General features: G+C 42.2%; 1 protein-coding gene across 2 annotated transcripts in view; it reads right to left on the bottom strand.

Moving 5' to 3' along the window:
- LOC309553675 (LON peptidase N-terminal domain and RING finger protein 1-like) overlaps window positions 1–16,725 on the bottom strand; it is a 142,367-nt gene that overhangs the window by 63,646 nt on the left and 61,996 nt on the right. The window contains exons 5-6 of one of the 2 annotated variants that reach the window (XM_082255009.1): window positions 13,126–13,279; window positions 5,482–5,575 (exon numbers count right to left, since the gene is read on the bottom strand). In XM_082255009.1, coding sequence (XP_082111135.1) covers window positions 5,482–5,575; window positions 13,126–13,279 — 248 coding nt within the window. The remainder of the gene's footprint in view (window positions 1–5,481; window positions 5,576–13,125; window positions 13,280–16,725) is intronic. The other variant, XM_082255010.1, reaches the window with a different exon arrangement.

The raw sequence follows: 16,725 nt of genomic DNA on the forward strand, positions 1-16,725 counted from the left end.
GGCCTCCTCAGAATACCGTCCAGAGCACTATGCAGCATTACAGGCCTCCTCAGAATACCGTCCAGAGCACTTTGCAGCATCGTAGGCCTCCTCAGACCACCGTCCAGAGCACTATGCAGCATTACAGGCCTCCTCAGACCACCGTCCAGAGCACTATGCAGCTTTACAGGCCTTCTTATTGTCCTCAGACCGTCAAGAGCTGTGATGTTAAGGACAACAAGACCCTTTACAAACCATGTGGAGCGACACTTGCTGGTAAAAATACAGCAAACTTGAAGCGTCATTTGCGGACATTCGGGACAACTCATTACGAAATTCACACAAAGGTAAGCATAGTACACACTTAACTCCACTTTTGTTGAGAACAGTGTTATATATTTACATTGCAGGGATTTTTTTTTTAACAAACTTTCCTGCAGTCAGATTGCATACCTTTTGTTTTTCTGAAGTAATAGCGGTTTATTTGTCTGTCATGTTGTGCACTTAGTCACTGAATCTTAATGGGAGTGATTTAACAATATCTCTAAGCTACTGCAATACTGTTTTCCCAGAATTGAAGTATCTCACCCAAACATATATAGAGGGATGTGGTCACTGGGAGGGGCACTGTCAATAATTTTCACACGGCACAGGGTACCTAAAGGCCAAAGGCCGGCCCTGGGAAGGGCCATACATATTAGTATTTTATAGAGAGACAACTTAGAGCTGACTGTGTGGGATGAGAGAGAAAGTAAAATCAGAATAACTTGACTTTAGTCTGCTAATTCAACCCTACAGATATATAAAACTACCAATGACGGGCCAAGTCAAGCCAGTGCACCACTACAGCAAACTAATTGCACTGCTCTTTTAGGGTTTCAAAATACAAAACTGACTCTAAGGAACAACAGGCCACCAAGGCCAGTGAGAAGGTCATAGCAAAATGGATTGTGTGCACCGGATTACCAGTCAGACTGATCTGCTACTCTATGCTGCCTGTTTGGGGACTGGGAAATGCTCTGCCTGGGTATTCTGTGGCGTTTTGAAAGAAACTGAAAGACTGGCTGCTTTAATGTGGATAGTAATTCTTCCACTTCCTGTGATTTTTCAATATTCTCCTTTTCTTACACATCATCTTCAGAGATAAACAGATCCTCATCTTGTAAGTGAGGTAATGTGGATTTTCTTACGACATGGGCATACTCCTCTGCCTTCTTAAGCAGTTCCTGAATATTTTCAGACGCCACATCAACAAGGGTTTTCACAGACAGCAGAATTGACAAAAAAACAAGCCGCTACTGCAAGCACAGGCAAGAACATTTCATCAGTTACTTGGATCTAAAAATGAATGAAGCAAAATGCTGGTTCACATTCTCCTTCATTTTATGTGCAATCCTGGCAAGGTCTTGGTAGCTAGTGTTCTGTTTAAAGTCTTCAAGGTGGCTAAGCAGAGAGTAAAGCCTCGTACACACGCGTCGAAAATCGGCAGGGAATTTTCGTCCGACGACCGATCTGCCGATGTTCGGCTTGTTAGTATGATGCTTCCGACAACCGACTCCGACTTTTCGGCCGAAAAAAAATCTGGTGTGCAGGCTATAAAATTTTTGTCCGCCGTCAAAACACGGCCGATTTTCGTGCAGTCAGTACAGGTTTCCACAGGGAAAAATCTGATGAGCAAGTCTGGGCATGCTCAGTGAAGAAAGAACACAAAGAAAGCAAACCAACACATGACATCACTTCTGAAGTAGAATTTTGTCGGGCGAGACAATTTGTGTGCAGTCTAGGCACATTCCAACCAACAAAACACCACTCTGGACAAAAGACGGACGATCAGTCGGCCGATAATCGTTGCGTGTGTACTAGGCTTTAATCAAAGAGGGCATGGTGGACATGGTGTCACTCTGGAGGGTTTTAGTATGTTCCGCTCCGCAAAAGGCAGTTGTAGATCATGCAATAAAGTGAGCCTTTTCCATTTACCTAGTGAGCAAGCTGTCTCCCATCCCATGTTGTGTGTGATTTGGCACTTGAGGGGTCTTTCGATCATGTTGACTGTACTAGTAGTATTACTTGAACAGCGTGTGGGGCAGTCATTTAAAATAGTAAGGCCACAATGCTCCAATATCTTCAGTGTTGCAATGGAATGGAAGACTTGAAGATGTTCACTATTGATCTTGCTTCATCAACAATTTTCTTAACACTTGCCTCCTTCTGTTGCATCATGCAGACCACAAGTTATGCACCAGATGAGACCAGATACGGTGTCCGGTCCAACATCTTATGGGAATGAGATACCAAAAAGTGGAAAAATAACAAAGATACACTAGTAGAGCAAAAAGCCCCAAGATCATTCATCTCATATCCATTTGAGAATTGACTGTAGTGTCATCCCGTAAAAGAATAAAAATGGCTCACCGACCACCGATCATTAATTTTGGACTCGCAGTCACTTTCTGTCACGGGGGAGTCTTCCTCACGAGAGCTGGGTGGTTCTTCTGCTGCCACCATATTACTCCTAATGTCTGTTATAACTCTTAGGCTCTTCCTCTTTGGTATGTCCCACTCATGAAAGCATTTGTCCACACGGTGATTTATTTGAATGTGCAGTGTGAGGGGGGCTTTGGGCTACTTGTTCTCAACAACAGAAAAGTAGCATGCACATTTAGCCAGGAATGAAGCTGTGACCCAAAGTTAATATTTTTGTAACAAAACTTTGTTTTACAGAGCATTATATAACGGCTAAATCTGTGTCTGTGTAGTTTGTTCAAACCATAAATAATAACATGATATTAGGTGTTTTTTTTTACTCCAGGAGTGTATAATAAGTTTTGAAATTCTAGAGAAATGCTTAAATAATGCATTATTTAACCACGTCAATACAGGGCAGTTACACCCCCTTCCTGCCCAGGCCAATTTTCAGCTTTTAGCGCTGTTGCGAATTGAATGACAATTGCGCGGTCATGCAACATTTTTTTCCTGCACTGATGAGCACTGATGAGGCCGCACTGACAGGAACTGATGAGGAGACACTGATGGGGTGGCACTAATATGCAGCACTGATGATCACTGATATGCAGCACTGATGGGCACTGATATGTGGCATTGATAGGTAGCACTGATAGGAAGCATTGGTGGGCACTGAAAAGCGGCACTGATGGGCACTGATAGGCGGCACTGATGGGTGGCACTGATAGGCGGCACTGGTGGGCAATAATGGGCACTGGTGGGCGGCACTGATAGATGGCAATGATGGGCACTGGTGGGCAGCACTGATAGATGGCAATGGTGGGCAGCACTGATAGGGAGGGCACCATTGGTAGGCTCCCTGAGCCCTAATTGCCATCCCTGGTGGCCATCCCTGGTGGTCATGGGTGGGCATCCCTGGTGGCACCCCCCCCCCCCCCAGGGTCTGCACTGGTAATCAATGCTCTGATTACCAGCACAGACCCCCCCCCCCTGCGAGGAGAGACATGGATCGGCTCTCCTCTACTCGTGCCTGTTAGGCACGAAATGAGGAAAGCCGATCAACAGCTCTTCCTATTTACTATGTGACCAGCCGTGATTGGACACAGCTGGTCACATTGTAAAGAGCCTACATCAGGCTGAATGTCAGAATGACACACCGCAGCACCGATCGCCGCTATGAGCACCCCCCCCCCCCCAGGGGCGCGCAGAGCGCATTATCCTGCCGACGTCATAGGACAGCGGCTTAGGATAATACAACCACCTTTCCGCCGTCATTTGCCTATAGGGTGGGCGGGAAGTGGTTAACTAAACACATTCGATTTTAGTCGACTAAAATGTACAGGAGATTAAGTTGACTAAATACGACTAAAACTAAAACACTTGCAGAAGACTAAAATGGGACTAAAACTACAATGCCATTTTAGTCCTAAGACTAAAACTAAATCGAAATTTGCTGCCAAAATTAACACTGCCCTCAACTGATTAGGGATGGGACTGCCATGACAGACATACGGGGCTGTGCCAGGGACATATACAGAGGGGTTCATTTACTAAAGGCAAAAAGACTGGGTTCTCTGCAAAGTGCAGTTGCACCCTGCAAGTGCAGCTGCTCCAGAGCTTAGTGATTGGATATTCTTTGCAAAGTGAAAACTCACCTCATTTACTGAGCTCTGGAGCAACTGCCCTTTGCAAAGTGCACAGTCTATTTGCCTTTAGTAAATCAACCCCTGTGCCTCGTGTATATAAATTATCAATATATAGGCAATAAAGCTTTATCTGTTTTTGCAAATATATGCAAAAAATATCTTTTTTTTAACCTAAATTTTTAAACAATTTAAATAGGAGTTTTGTGTTGACTAATTGCTGGGGAATTTAATATTGTTTCAGTAATACAAATCTGACAGGAATTCTACTTTCCTACTCTATCAAAATATATGTTACTATCTCTGTCTTTGTTTCTTTTACAGATATCTCCTCTTACTGTTACCTGGACAGAAGATTAAACAGGAAGTGAAGGGAAATCTCCCCAGTGGAGACACAGACAGCAAAAAGAAAAAAAAAAACGTCAGAGGTTTTAACCTTTTCCCACTTTACTTAAAGCAGATTTGACTTGGGTTGGACAATACAAGGGTTTTTTTTTTATATTTAATTAAATTTGTGTTTAGAAAGCTGTTTTTTGCTGTTTCATTTTTTTAGACAAATCATATATCTATAAACATGAGAAATACAACAGATTCCGTTTCACTAGATAATTTCTGAACTCAGCAGAATCGGCTCATTATTGCCTAGGATATGACAGACCCGATATTTGCTCTTTTAATCTTTTTGAAACCTGGAGTGCTTATTTGGAGAGAAGCCCAGATCATCTGCTTGGTAATTGACAATAACAACCTTCATTTCTCTCTAAATAAGGCATCCCTTTGCTTTGCCACTTGTGTTACAGAATTAATTAGATTTTGCCATGATCTGCAGTGTAAAGCTGTCCATAGATATTACAGAATGCAAGTTTACTAGGAAATAATCTGATCGCTGAAAGATGCTTTGTATGCCCAATGCACACACAGATTGCAGGTTCAACCATATGGCCCCAATCACACTGGCACTAAAAGAGGGCCTTGTCGGCAGTTCTGATCCACTCCTTCTTCAATGATCGATTTTAGGGCCCAGGACTTTGAGGTGCCATTTTTACTGAAATGCACTGCAACACATGTTATGTGCATTGCCACATGATCTTGGTGACACTGGTTACATAGTTAGTCTGGTTGAAAAAAGACACAAAGTCCATTAGTTCAACCAGTTCAGGTTAAACTGGATGGACTATTGTCTTTATTCAACTTCAACTACTATGTAACTATGTAACAATATCAGGACAGTTAGAGAAAATTAATCTTCCTAACGGGAGCACAGCAATAAAAATCTGACGCCCCACTCTTTCCAAATCTAAAAGTAGTGCACCATGCTGAGTGCCAATGGGGCTCACCACACTCTACCTTGTGTTTTATTAGATAAAGCCAAATGAGCTTATCCATTACAACTTACCGAATACAAAGGGAACATTCCACATCAGAAGGACTCAGCAGATCTTTTATGGATGAATAGGGGCACATTTTCGGAGTACTATCTTCTTCCTGATCTAGAAAAAGAGATTGAAAGTGTTAGAATTACATATACAGTAGGATTCTTCAAATTTACCACTCTACTGGCTCATTACTGAGAATGAGAATGAGAAGTATTGGTGCTTCATATTAGGGATCGACCGATTATCGGCAAAGCTGATATATCAAGGGCCGATAAGCACTTTCCCCGATATATCGGAATCAGCCTTTTGATTTACCGATATTGCCGATATTTCGGGAAAGTGCATGTACCGGGGTGATGCCTGCAGCTAGAGGCATCACCCCGGTACCGGTGTTCATAGCCGACGGTCGGCTGTCTTGTAATGACGGTCGGCTAAGCCGACGGTTGGCTGTCATTCCAAGGAGCAGGAGGAAACATTCCCACCCCCTGCCGCCGGTTTCTGCGGCTCGCCCGGGTCTCCTGTCCCACCGGGAGACCCGGGCATCCTACCTTCACCCCCGCCGTCTGACCGGGTCTCCATCTGCACCGCCGCCGTCTGACCGAGTCTCCATTTCTTTGAATTCGGTGCCGCCCAGTACCCGGAAGTGATGTCATGACATCACTTCCGGGTACTTGCGGCGCCGAAATCAAAATCTTACAGCATTCAAAACAGCCAAACTTGGCCAAAAAGTGCAGAGGAGGAGTTTGGGGTCTTTTAGACCCCCAGATCCCTCCACCACAGTACTTGTAGACATTAAATATATATATATATATATATATATATATATATATATATATCGGCAGATATCGGCCGATACCGATATCCGATGACCAAAATATCGGTATCGGCGGTAAAAAAACGATATTGGTCGATCACTACTTCATATCACCTGTGATCAGTTTGCCCAAGATTGATGCAGGGACATACAGAAACCAATACAATTCATCTTGCACTGGTCTGACTTCATTAGGGAGAATTTTGATTGGTTAATACACCTAAAGCTGAAATATATTCTGCTTATATTTTGCCTTCCCTGGCTCTCCCTAACCCCCTAATCAATATGCTAATAACAATTTTAAATAAAACCTTTGCATTTTCATGAGATACCTTATTTTGACACATTGAGGTTGATTTACTAAAGACACATATACTGTGCACTAGAAGTGCACTGCAAGTGCAGTCGCTGAAGAGGGGAAACTCTGCAATGAGGTGAAGCTCTGCTGATTTCTATCACCCAATCATCTGCAAGCAAAAATGCAGGTTTTTTTTTCCCTTGCATGTTCCTCTCAGATCTAGAGCAAATGCACTTGCAGTGCACAGACTATTTACCTTTAGTAAGTCAACCCCATTGACTTTATCACTGGATCTCTATCCTTCTCTATGCAATGCAGATTGTGGCTGGTGGGAGGGGCTTGTGGAGAGCTGTATGCAAATTTCTTAAAAATTTGCATTCCTCAGTACTCCTCTAAGGAGCCCTCAACTCTCATGCAAGCAATAAGCTGAGTTATGCAAATAAATAAATCCCTCGAGGGGTGGATGTTACTCTGCAGGAGTGGGCATTCCTATGCAGATTGCATGCAGCTTGCACTAGATATGCCCAAATATAATGCTGAGCCTGCTAAATGAAAGAACTGACATGCAAATAATGAAAGGGGCGGGCCAGGGGCAGTAAAACTGGGCGGGAAAGGGTTAGATGATGTTGGATGTCCTCTAGCCAGGAAATGAGGTCAGCTCTGTTGGACTTACTGCAGATTGTAATGCACATTGTGAGAAATTCACACAGTGTAATGAAATCAGAGGAAGCAATTCCAACTGGAAGTCTGTAAAGAATAAGTCTGAGTATGGCTTCTTTTGGGTCTCATGCACATTGGGCATCGCAAATGCCACTTTAAGGGGTTTTGACTTTTTTCTGCCTCTAAACTCCCCTCCAGGTGGCCATGCACATGTTGGATTTTACAGTTGTTTAGAGGCAAAAAAAAAAAAAAACATCACTTGCGTGATCAGGAGAGAAAAACACAGAACGAGCCTAAACGCATGAAAATGCGCCCAAGCCCTAAGCACATTTAGTGCTTGAGCATTCATTTATGTAAATGTTCAGAATAAATTAATACCCTGGCTAATTAAATGCATTAATACCCAAACCCCAGATGCACCTGAACGCATTTGCAAAACATGGCTTTAGGTGCGTTTTTAATGCTGCTTTTCCCCTACCAGGACAAAAGGTGTTTGGAAGAGCTGGGCAAACCCCTAGGGGTTGATTTATAAAAGGCAAATTGACTGTGCATTTTGAAAAGTGCAGTTGCACTCTGCAAGAGCAATTGCTCCAAAGCTTAGTAAATGAGCAAAAGCTCCGCTCATTTCCATCATCCAATCACATGCAAGCAAAAATGCAGTTTTTTATTTTCCTTGCACATGATTGGGTACTTTTTGCAAAGTGCAGCACTGGGGCAACTGCACTTGCAGAGTGCAAGTGCACTTTTATAAAGTGCACAGTCTATTTGCCTTTAGTAAATCGACCCCTTAGTAGCTACCCCTATCTGATGCAATCATTGAGAGACTCCCTTTCACGATGTGGTTTCCTTTCTTTTTTTTTTTTTTAATTATTATACACCAAAGAAAATGGCTAAATTGTGACAATCTGGTGCTGGAAATGCGACAATGAAAAAGCCAGTGCAGTCCTTAACTTAAAGCGGTTGGAAACCCGAAAACAAAAAAAAAAAAACCTGCAAGACAAAGGCATAATGAGCTAGTATGCATCGCCTTAGAGGTATTACTTACCTTAGAACAAAGCCCCAACACGGACCCCCGGACATCGCTGCGGGCGCTGCCATGATCCCTCGGCGTCTCTTCCGGGTCTTATTATAGGCTTACCTGTAGGTAAAAGTGTCAAAAAGCGAGATACTACCGCTTTAAAGGAGAAGTATAACCAAAGCTTTTTGTGGATCACAGAAGTGCAGTTCGTTCCGACCCAATTTCAGCAGACAGCGCGCTGAAGCCCGCTGTCAGCGGACGTCACATAGGCGGTCTAAACTGGGGAAAGATTGCGACTATATGACCGGTATTCACCCAGAACCCTGGTCCCCCACCAGCGGGCTGCTGAGAGCCTTAGCAGTCACCAGCTCTTTGCTCGCAAAGCACTGAGAACTGAGCTATCGGAGGTCTTTGATTGCTTAGTTCTCATTCTTGGAGCCAGCAAGGGACAGATGCAGCATCGGAAGGATGCTGCATACACCTAGGTAAGTAGGATTCAAAAATAAAAAAAAAAAATTCCCATACTTCTCTTTTAAATGGGCTTTAAAGCACATGCATATTCCCCTTTTTCATATTTACAGTATCTTACAAAAGTGAGTACACCCCTCACATTTTTGTAAATATTTTATTATATCTTTTCATGTGACAACACTGAAGAAATGACACTTTGCTACAATGTAAAGTAGTGAGTGTACAGCTTGTATAACAGTGTAAATGTGCTGTCCCCTCAAAATAGCCCAACACACAGCTATTAATGTCTAAACCGCTGACAACAAAAGTGAGTACACCCCCTAAGTTAAAATGTCCAAATTGGACCCAAAGTGTCAATATTTTGTGTGGCCACCATTATTTTCCAGCACTGCCTTAACCCTCTTGGGCATGGACTTCACCAGAGGTTCACAGGTTGCCACTGGAGTCCTCTTCCACTCCTCCATGACGACATTCATGGAGCTGGTGGATGTTAGAGACTTTAAGCTCCTCCACCTTCCATTTAAGGATGTCCCACAGATGCTCAGTAAGGTTTAGGTATGGAGGCATGCTTGGCCAGTCCATCTTTACCCTCAGCTTCTTTAGCAAAGCAGTGGTCATCTTGGAGGTGTGTTTGGGGTCATTATCATGTTGGAATACTGCCCTGCGGCATAGTCTCCGAAGGGAGGGGATCATGCTCTGCTTCAGAATGTCACCGTATATGTTGGCATTCATGGTTCCCTCAATGAACTGTAGCTCCCCAGTGTCGGCAGCACTCATGCAGCCCCAGACCATGACACTCCCATCACCATGCTTGACTTAAGGCAAGACACACTTGTCTTTGTACTCCTCACCTGGTTGCCGCCACACATGCTTGAAACCATCTGAACCAAATAAGTTTATCTTGGTCTCATCAGACTACAGGACATGGTTCCAGTAATCTATGTCCTTAGTCTGCTTGTCTTCAGCAAACTGTTTGCGAGATTACTTGTGCCTCATTTTTAGAAGAGGCTTCCTTCTGGAACGACAGTTGTACAGACCAATTTGATGCAGTGTGCGGCGTATGGTCTGAGCACTGAAAGGCTGACCCCCCACCCCTTCAACCTTTGTAGCAATGCTGGCAGCACTCATATGTCTATTTCCCAAAGACAACCTCTGGATATGAGCAAGTGCATTCAACTACATGGTCGACCATGGCGAGGCCTGTTCTGAGTGGAACCTGCCCTTTTAAACTGCTCTATGGTCTTGGCCACCATGCTGCAGCTCAGTTTCAGGGTCTTGGCAAACTTCTTATAGCCTAGGCCATCTTTATTTAGAGCAAAAATTCTTTTTTTCAGATCCTCAGAGAGTTCTTTGCCATGAGGTACCATGTTGAACTTCCAGTGACCAGTATGAGAGAGTGAGAGCGATAACACCAAATTTAACACACCTGCTCCCCATTCACACCTGAGACCTTGTAACACTAACGAGTCACATGACACAGGGGAGGGAAAATGGCTAATTTGAAAATTTCCACTTAGGAGTGTACTCACTTTTGTTGCCAGCGGTTTAGACATTAATGACTGTGTGTTGAGTTATTTTGAGGGGACAGCAAATTTACACTGTTATACAAGCTGTACACTCACTACTTTACATTGTAGCAAAGTGTAATTTTTTCAGTGTTGTCACATGAAAAGATATAATAACATTTTTACAGAAATGTGAGGGGTGTACTCAATTTTGTGAGATACCGTACATCTGCCATCATCTAGGCAGTTGTGTTTCAGTCTTGATGAGAATATGAGCAGTCAATTTACTGGCACTAAGCATATTCAGATTATTGGTAATTTTATATGTCAGTTCAAACATTTCCCAGCGTGCACCACTGACTCTTGATTAGCCATGAATGCTCATATACAGTTTAACTTGTGTAACCTCCTTTTCCATATTGTAGAATCATGGAGCTGCCAAATACACGATTATTCAGACCTTACAGAGCACATTGTGCTTTAATTTAAGGGAATTCTACTCAGTAGTAAAGACATTTCCCAAAATGGATCACTAATTTCTTACTGTCTCTAGATTTTAATCAGAATTTTATTGTAATTGCTGTCACCTTGGCACATCATACAAACGTAAAAATGGTAAGAATTACACAGATTGTCCTATGAAAGATCAGTATGGGAGCTACTATGAAATATATATATATATATATTGAAGGTGCTTTGTAAATTGATGGCACTATAATAAATAAATAATTCTGCTGCCTATTATACAACCGCTAATTACTTGGATCTGGGGATGAGGGAGGACTAAACACAGGCATGTAATAATAGATAAAAATTCAGCGCAACTGTATAAAATAATATAATAGAAAGCTGCTATGCACTAAAGGATCAATAAACCAAAAGTCCCAATAACAAATATATAACAAAAAGTGCAGCGCTATCAAATATGGATTATGAAGAAGATATCGAGGAGAGCAGTCCACAGGTGAAAATTATGGTGAAGCATGCACAAGATATAAACATTCAGTGCTCTTCAATGTGCTGGTAATCCTCCACCCAGTCTCATTAGCCTCTCACCTCACACTTAGCCCCTGTGTCACCAGACGGGCTAGTAAGACAAACTTTATCCAAGGATATCACAAATATAGATCAAATCAGTATTCCTCTTCATCAGAAGATAAGGCTCACAGGTAACAGATCACAGGTCCATAAAGCGGGTCACAGGTCCATAGGAAAACAAAGGTCCGGACATAGTGCATTACCGCAATAAATTACTTTATTGAATATAGCATAAAATCATAAAAATTACCTTGTAAAGCACTATACAAGTGCATGTGATGAGCAGATTGTATTACACACAGCGGTCTCGACCGCAATGGATGGCGGGTGACGTCACCGGCCCCTCCCCCTTCGCACGCGTTACGTCCCACTGCACGGGACTTCCTCAGCTATTACTAGCTGAGGAAGTCCCGTGCAGTGGGACGTAACGCGTGCGAAGGGGGAGGGGCCGGTGACGTCACCCGCCATCCATTGCGGTCGAGACCGCTGTGTGTAATACAATCTGCTCATCACATGCACTTGTATAGTGCTTTACAAGGTAATTTTTATGATTTTATGCTATATTCAATAAAGTAATTTATTGCGGTAATGCACTATGTCCGGACCTTTGTTTTCCTATGGACCTGTGACCCGCTTTATGGACCTGTGATCTGTTACCTGTGAGCCTTATCTTCTGATGAAGAGGAATACTGATTTGATCTATATTTGTGATATCCTTGGATAAAGTTTGTCTTACTAGCCCGTCTGGTGACACAGGGGCTAAGTGTGAGGTGAGAGGCTAATGAGACTGGGTGGAGGATTACCAGCACATTGAAGAGCACTGAATGTTTATATCTTGTGCATGCTTCACCATAATTTTCACCTGTGGACTGCTCTCCTCGATATCTTCTTCATAATCCATATTTGATAGCGCTGCACTTTTTGTTATATAAACACAGGCATGGACAGCTGCAGTTTTGGGTGTCTAGCCTGCAAGAGACAGAGGACACCCACGGTTCAAGTTTTGGCTGATTTAGCAGCAATTACTTAAATTTGAGCTGTCTATGGGGCTTTAGGGCAAGCCATACATTATATAATATTCCCCCATCAACACAGTCATTGTTGGTGGTGGAATTCCTCCCGTTGCGCTATTGTTTTCTGACAGCAGTGATCACATGGAAAAAAAAACACAGATTGGTCGTATCGAAATCGAACGACAGGTTGACTTCAGTACAACAAGCCTGCCCATAGATGGATAAATTTTGCCTGGTTTCTGCTAAACCTGCCAAATTTCGATCCATCTATGGCTGGCCTAAGCTCCCTGTCAGAGATGTAATCTCTCTCTACTGTCAGCGCATGTATACCGCAGTACAATTGATTGGACAAGAAAAGGAGAAGGCTCCTCTAAGTACAGCATAGACTACCTTTATTGGCACAGAAGGATATAAAACTTATAGGATGGAGTATTAAAACAGGCAATTGACAGCAACACTCGGGGTCCATTCTTCACCCTGTGGCTTCCTCTCCCTCGGCCATCCAGCAGCAAGGGGGGGGAGTGGTGGAATTGGAGAGTCCAACCAGGGAAAATATTTCCGTCCAAAGCCGCGGTGGAACGCACTCCTTGCCCGGGCATCTTCTCTTCCAGCCAAATACTAGAATGAATGAACCCCACACGCATGCGCAAACATTACATCATCTCAGCGTGGCCAGTTAAGATCAATGAAGAGTACTAACACAGAAGAAGTCTGACTAAAGATGCTGGCGCTGCCAAGGGAGGTTGGGGGCCGTTGTATTGGCGTTCGGGGGGAGGAGACTAAAGTTCGGCTTTAAATGGCACTATAGATAGGCAATATACCACTATCTTAATTTCCAACTACTGACCTTTTAATTTGAAATGCTTACTTAGTCTGTAAGTTTCTGGTGGGGCCGGCTCATCTGGCTCCTTCCTCTTTTTCTGCTCCTGGTTTATGTCAGCTGACTTTGTCATCTCATTACCAGCAGGCTCTGCGAGGGAGGTCTTTTCATTGTCTTCAAGCTGTGAGAGGACAAACATGTGACATTTCATAATGCATACGGCCTTACAAAAAATCATAAATTGTGCTAATATCCACAGAAGAGATTATATGTATAACACAGTTAAAGAATAATTCCAGACATTGGTATGTTACACTGATCCAGCTTGAACCAATAGTACTATGCATATTCCATAGCTGGCCAGTTCCCCTGGATGTTGGAAATCATTGAATTAGACACTGTGGCACCAGTGATCTCAATTTGCTTTTGGTTCCACCCTAAGCAGCTGCTCTCCTGCATATTGAACTGGCTGATGTTGGCTGCTCAGCATGGGCACCATTCACCCATTTTCTGAACTAATGAAAAGCATTTTCTGATTGGAAGAGGTGGAGAGCATGACATCATTGTCCTACCTCTCCACCTCGTCCCATCAGAGAACGCTTTGCATTTGTTCAAAAAATGCACAGCATTCTCCGAATGGTGCCCATGCCACGCAGCCAACCTGTGTTCAGTGAGCAGGTTAAACTGATCGGCATGGGACCTGGAAAACGAGCGGCGATGACCTATTTCTGTGTCTACTTCAGTGAATTCCAGCTTCCAGGGGCCAAGTATGGTATATACTTAGTTACCTTGATCTAAGTAATGTAACTATGTATAACATATAGATTTCTGGAATTCTTGTTTAATTAAACTTTTTTCTAACTATCTTTACTGACTTGTATTCACCTTCATATTTCCTCAACCTATTTACTCAAATAGTACATTATTTCATGGTTGATAACACAAAGGATGGAAAAAAAACATAAACAGGAAGGGACAGGAGGTGTGTTATTTGCCAAATCACCAGGTGAAAAAAGCCTAAAAAAAATGCAGCCATCCCATCTAAAAACTGGTGAGCTACAATATATTACATTTTTGGTTTGGGGTTTAGATATACTTTTATGTTTAAAACAGATTCTTTTCATTTACAGCTTCAAAACAACAACATTACATTGAATCTACATCACAAGGTCAAACAGCAAAGGTGAAACACAAAACTATCTGTCCGGAATAAACAATATATATATATATATAAAACGCGTGTCACTTCTCCGACACGTAGCCTGTAACTGCGCTTCACGTCTCAATGCCTACCTGTCACATCCAATTTTACACAGGCCTGTGGATAGTTGCCATAGCAAAAACACATGTAGCGACTTTCTTTTTTTTTTCTAGAGAAATTCGTATTCTTGCAATAAGACTTTATGTGTTATGTTTGAATATAAATCATCCATGTCAAATTATGCACCTGGAATATCATGAGCAACACTTTTCATTAGAAAACACCGCACGTTTCCTGTCTAATTTGAACTGAAAAAATAGGTATATTTCTTATGTGCTTATTACAGATTTAGCTCATAAAATATGTATATAAAAACACTAAAATTTAGTACATATTATAAATGAAATATTAAAAGATGAAATGATTTGAAGGAAATAAGATTAGTGTTGTAAGGGAAACATATATTTTCAATCCTCAAGCTGGTCATGGATGAATATGGATGCAAACACTTGAATATGTATGAAGATAACAGAAAGAGGTCAACAACGGAGGTATAATTATAGGATAACTTTACTAAGTAATTTCAGCAAACCGAAGCAACTTTATTAACCTAAGATAGTGCCTGTCTTCTTCACTTACTTATCGATTTGCTCCTGGAGTACCTTTAAAAAAAAATATATTAGTTGTTCATAAGAGTCCTAGAAACATGGGCTAAAATGGTGCAGGGGCCAAACAGCTAGGAGGAAAGTCTGAAGAAACGAATTAGGCTTCAACATTTACTGGTTGGAGTTCAGTAAAGTGTATTACTATGGGTTACTGTACTTCACACTTAGCATATTGCTTCTCACATCCTTAGCTGAAAAAGCCCACAATGGAATATTGCATTAGTAAACATTTCTGTAGATAAAAGTAGGCTTTGTAGAGTATAATGTCAATGGGCAATGGTCAAAAGGCTTGATGAATACTCGTTTTGCTTGGTCAAGCTGCTTATTTGCAACACCTAATCCAGCCTGAGTAGTTCTGCTTTGGCACAGTAACCTTCACAGTGCACCACATTTACCCCACTGTCTAGAATTTACCATTTTTGCATGTTCCATGTCATTTTCTACATAACCTTCACACCAATGTCTAGGCAGCCTCCATACTATTATAGAGTTCATCTATCCACATTCTTCCCTACACTGCCCACTTTCAGCTACACTCTCTCCACACCCCCTTTTCTTGCCTGGCTCATTCTTCCTTACCCTGCTAACCTATCTCTTTCTACTCTTCTACACTGCTTTCCGTTTCATGATATCTATATTTTGCCCAATTTCATCCACTTCACCATCTTCCCATCTCCACCACTGTAACACCATTTTGTCCACAAATCTGCTCATTCTGCTTCTTTACACCTTCAGTCAGACTCAGTGGAAAGTCAGACTAGGTTCAGAACCTAGAGAAATCAATAAAGAATCTACTTTTTTTTTTTTTTGTTAAAATTCATTACTGTGGGTCACTGCACTTTTCACCCAGTGTTTTGCTATTCAACTCCTTAGGTTAAGAAACCCACAATAGACTGTTGCACCAATCAAGTGGTAGGCTTTGAAGACTATCATGGCAACAGGCAAGGATCATGTAGCATGATGGATACTTCAAAAGCCAAAAAAGGTATTTAAAAAAAAAAAAAATATATATATATATATATATATATATACTGGTGTATATACATATATATATATTATATATAAATTATGTATGTATAAAAGAATGGGACATGTCATGGTCTGACTGCCACTGCCATTCCTAATAGGGGTAAATTGAATCACAGTGCAAACATGTCCAATCAGGTCAGAAGGTTGGAACAGTGAAAAAAATGGGATTTTTGACTTACCGTAAAATTTGTTTCTTTGATGTTCATTGATAGACACAGCTCCTGATTTTTCTTAACCATTGGGTTATACTGCTCCATACAGGAGTAAGACACTAGGCAGGAAAAAGCTTGACTACGCCTACGGGCAGTCACAGGGGGTATACACCCACTCTCAGCTATAGGCACTCTCAGTTTTGTCACAAGCAGTGTCAGAAGAAAGCCAACTCCACAGAGGAGTGGGTGCTTTGTCCGTCGATAAACATCAGAGAAATGGATTTTACGGTAAGTCAAAAATCCCATTTTCTCTTTCGTTCATTGACGGACACAGCTCTTGATTCTTAAAAGTGTGCACCGACGACCAGCCTTGCAAAACCTGCGTCAATGACGCTTAAAGACGGAAAGCCTAGGAGACACTAAGCGCCCTAGTAGAGTGTGCCTAAACAAGGAAAGGAGGAACCTGACCCCTGATGCAATAGGCCTGAACCACCGTCTGTCTGATCCATCTGGAAATGGTAGCAGAAGAAGCGGGCAACCCTTTGTGAGGTCCTTCCTTGAGTGCAAATAGAGAGTCTGA

This window comes from Pelophylax lessonae, assembly GCF_965119305.1.
Source record: "Pelophylax lessonae genome assembly, chromosome: 4".
NCBI lineage: Eukaryota > Metazoa > Chordata > Amphibia > Anura > Ranidae > Pelophylax > Pelophylax lessonae.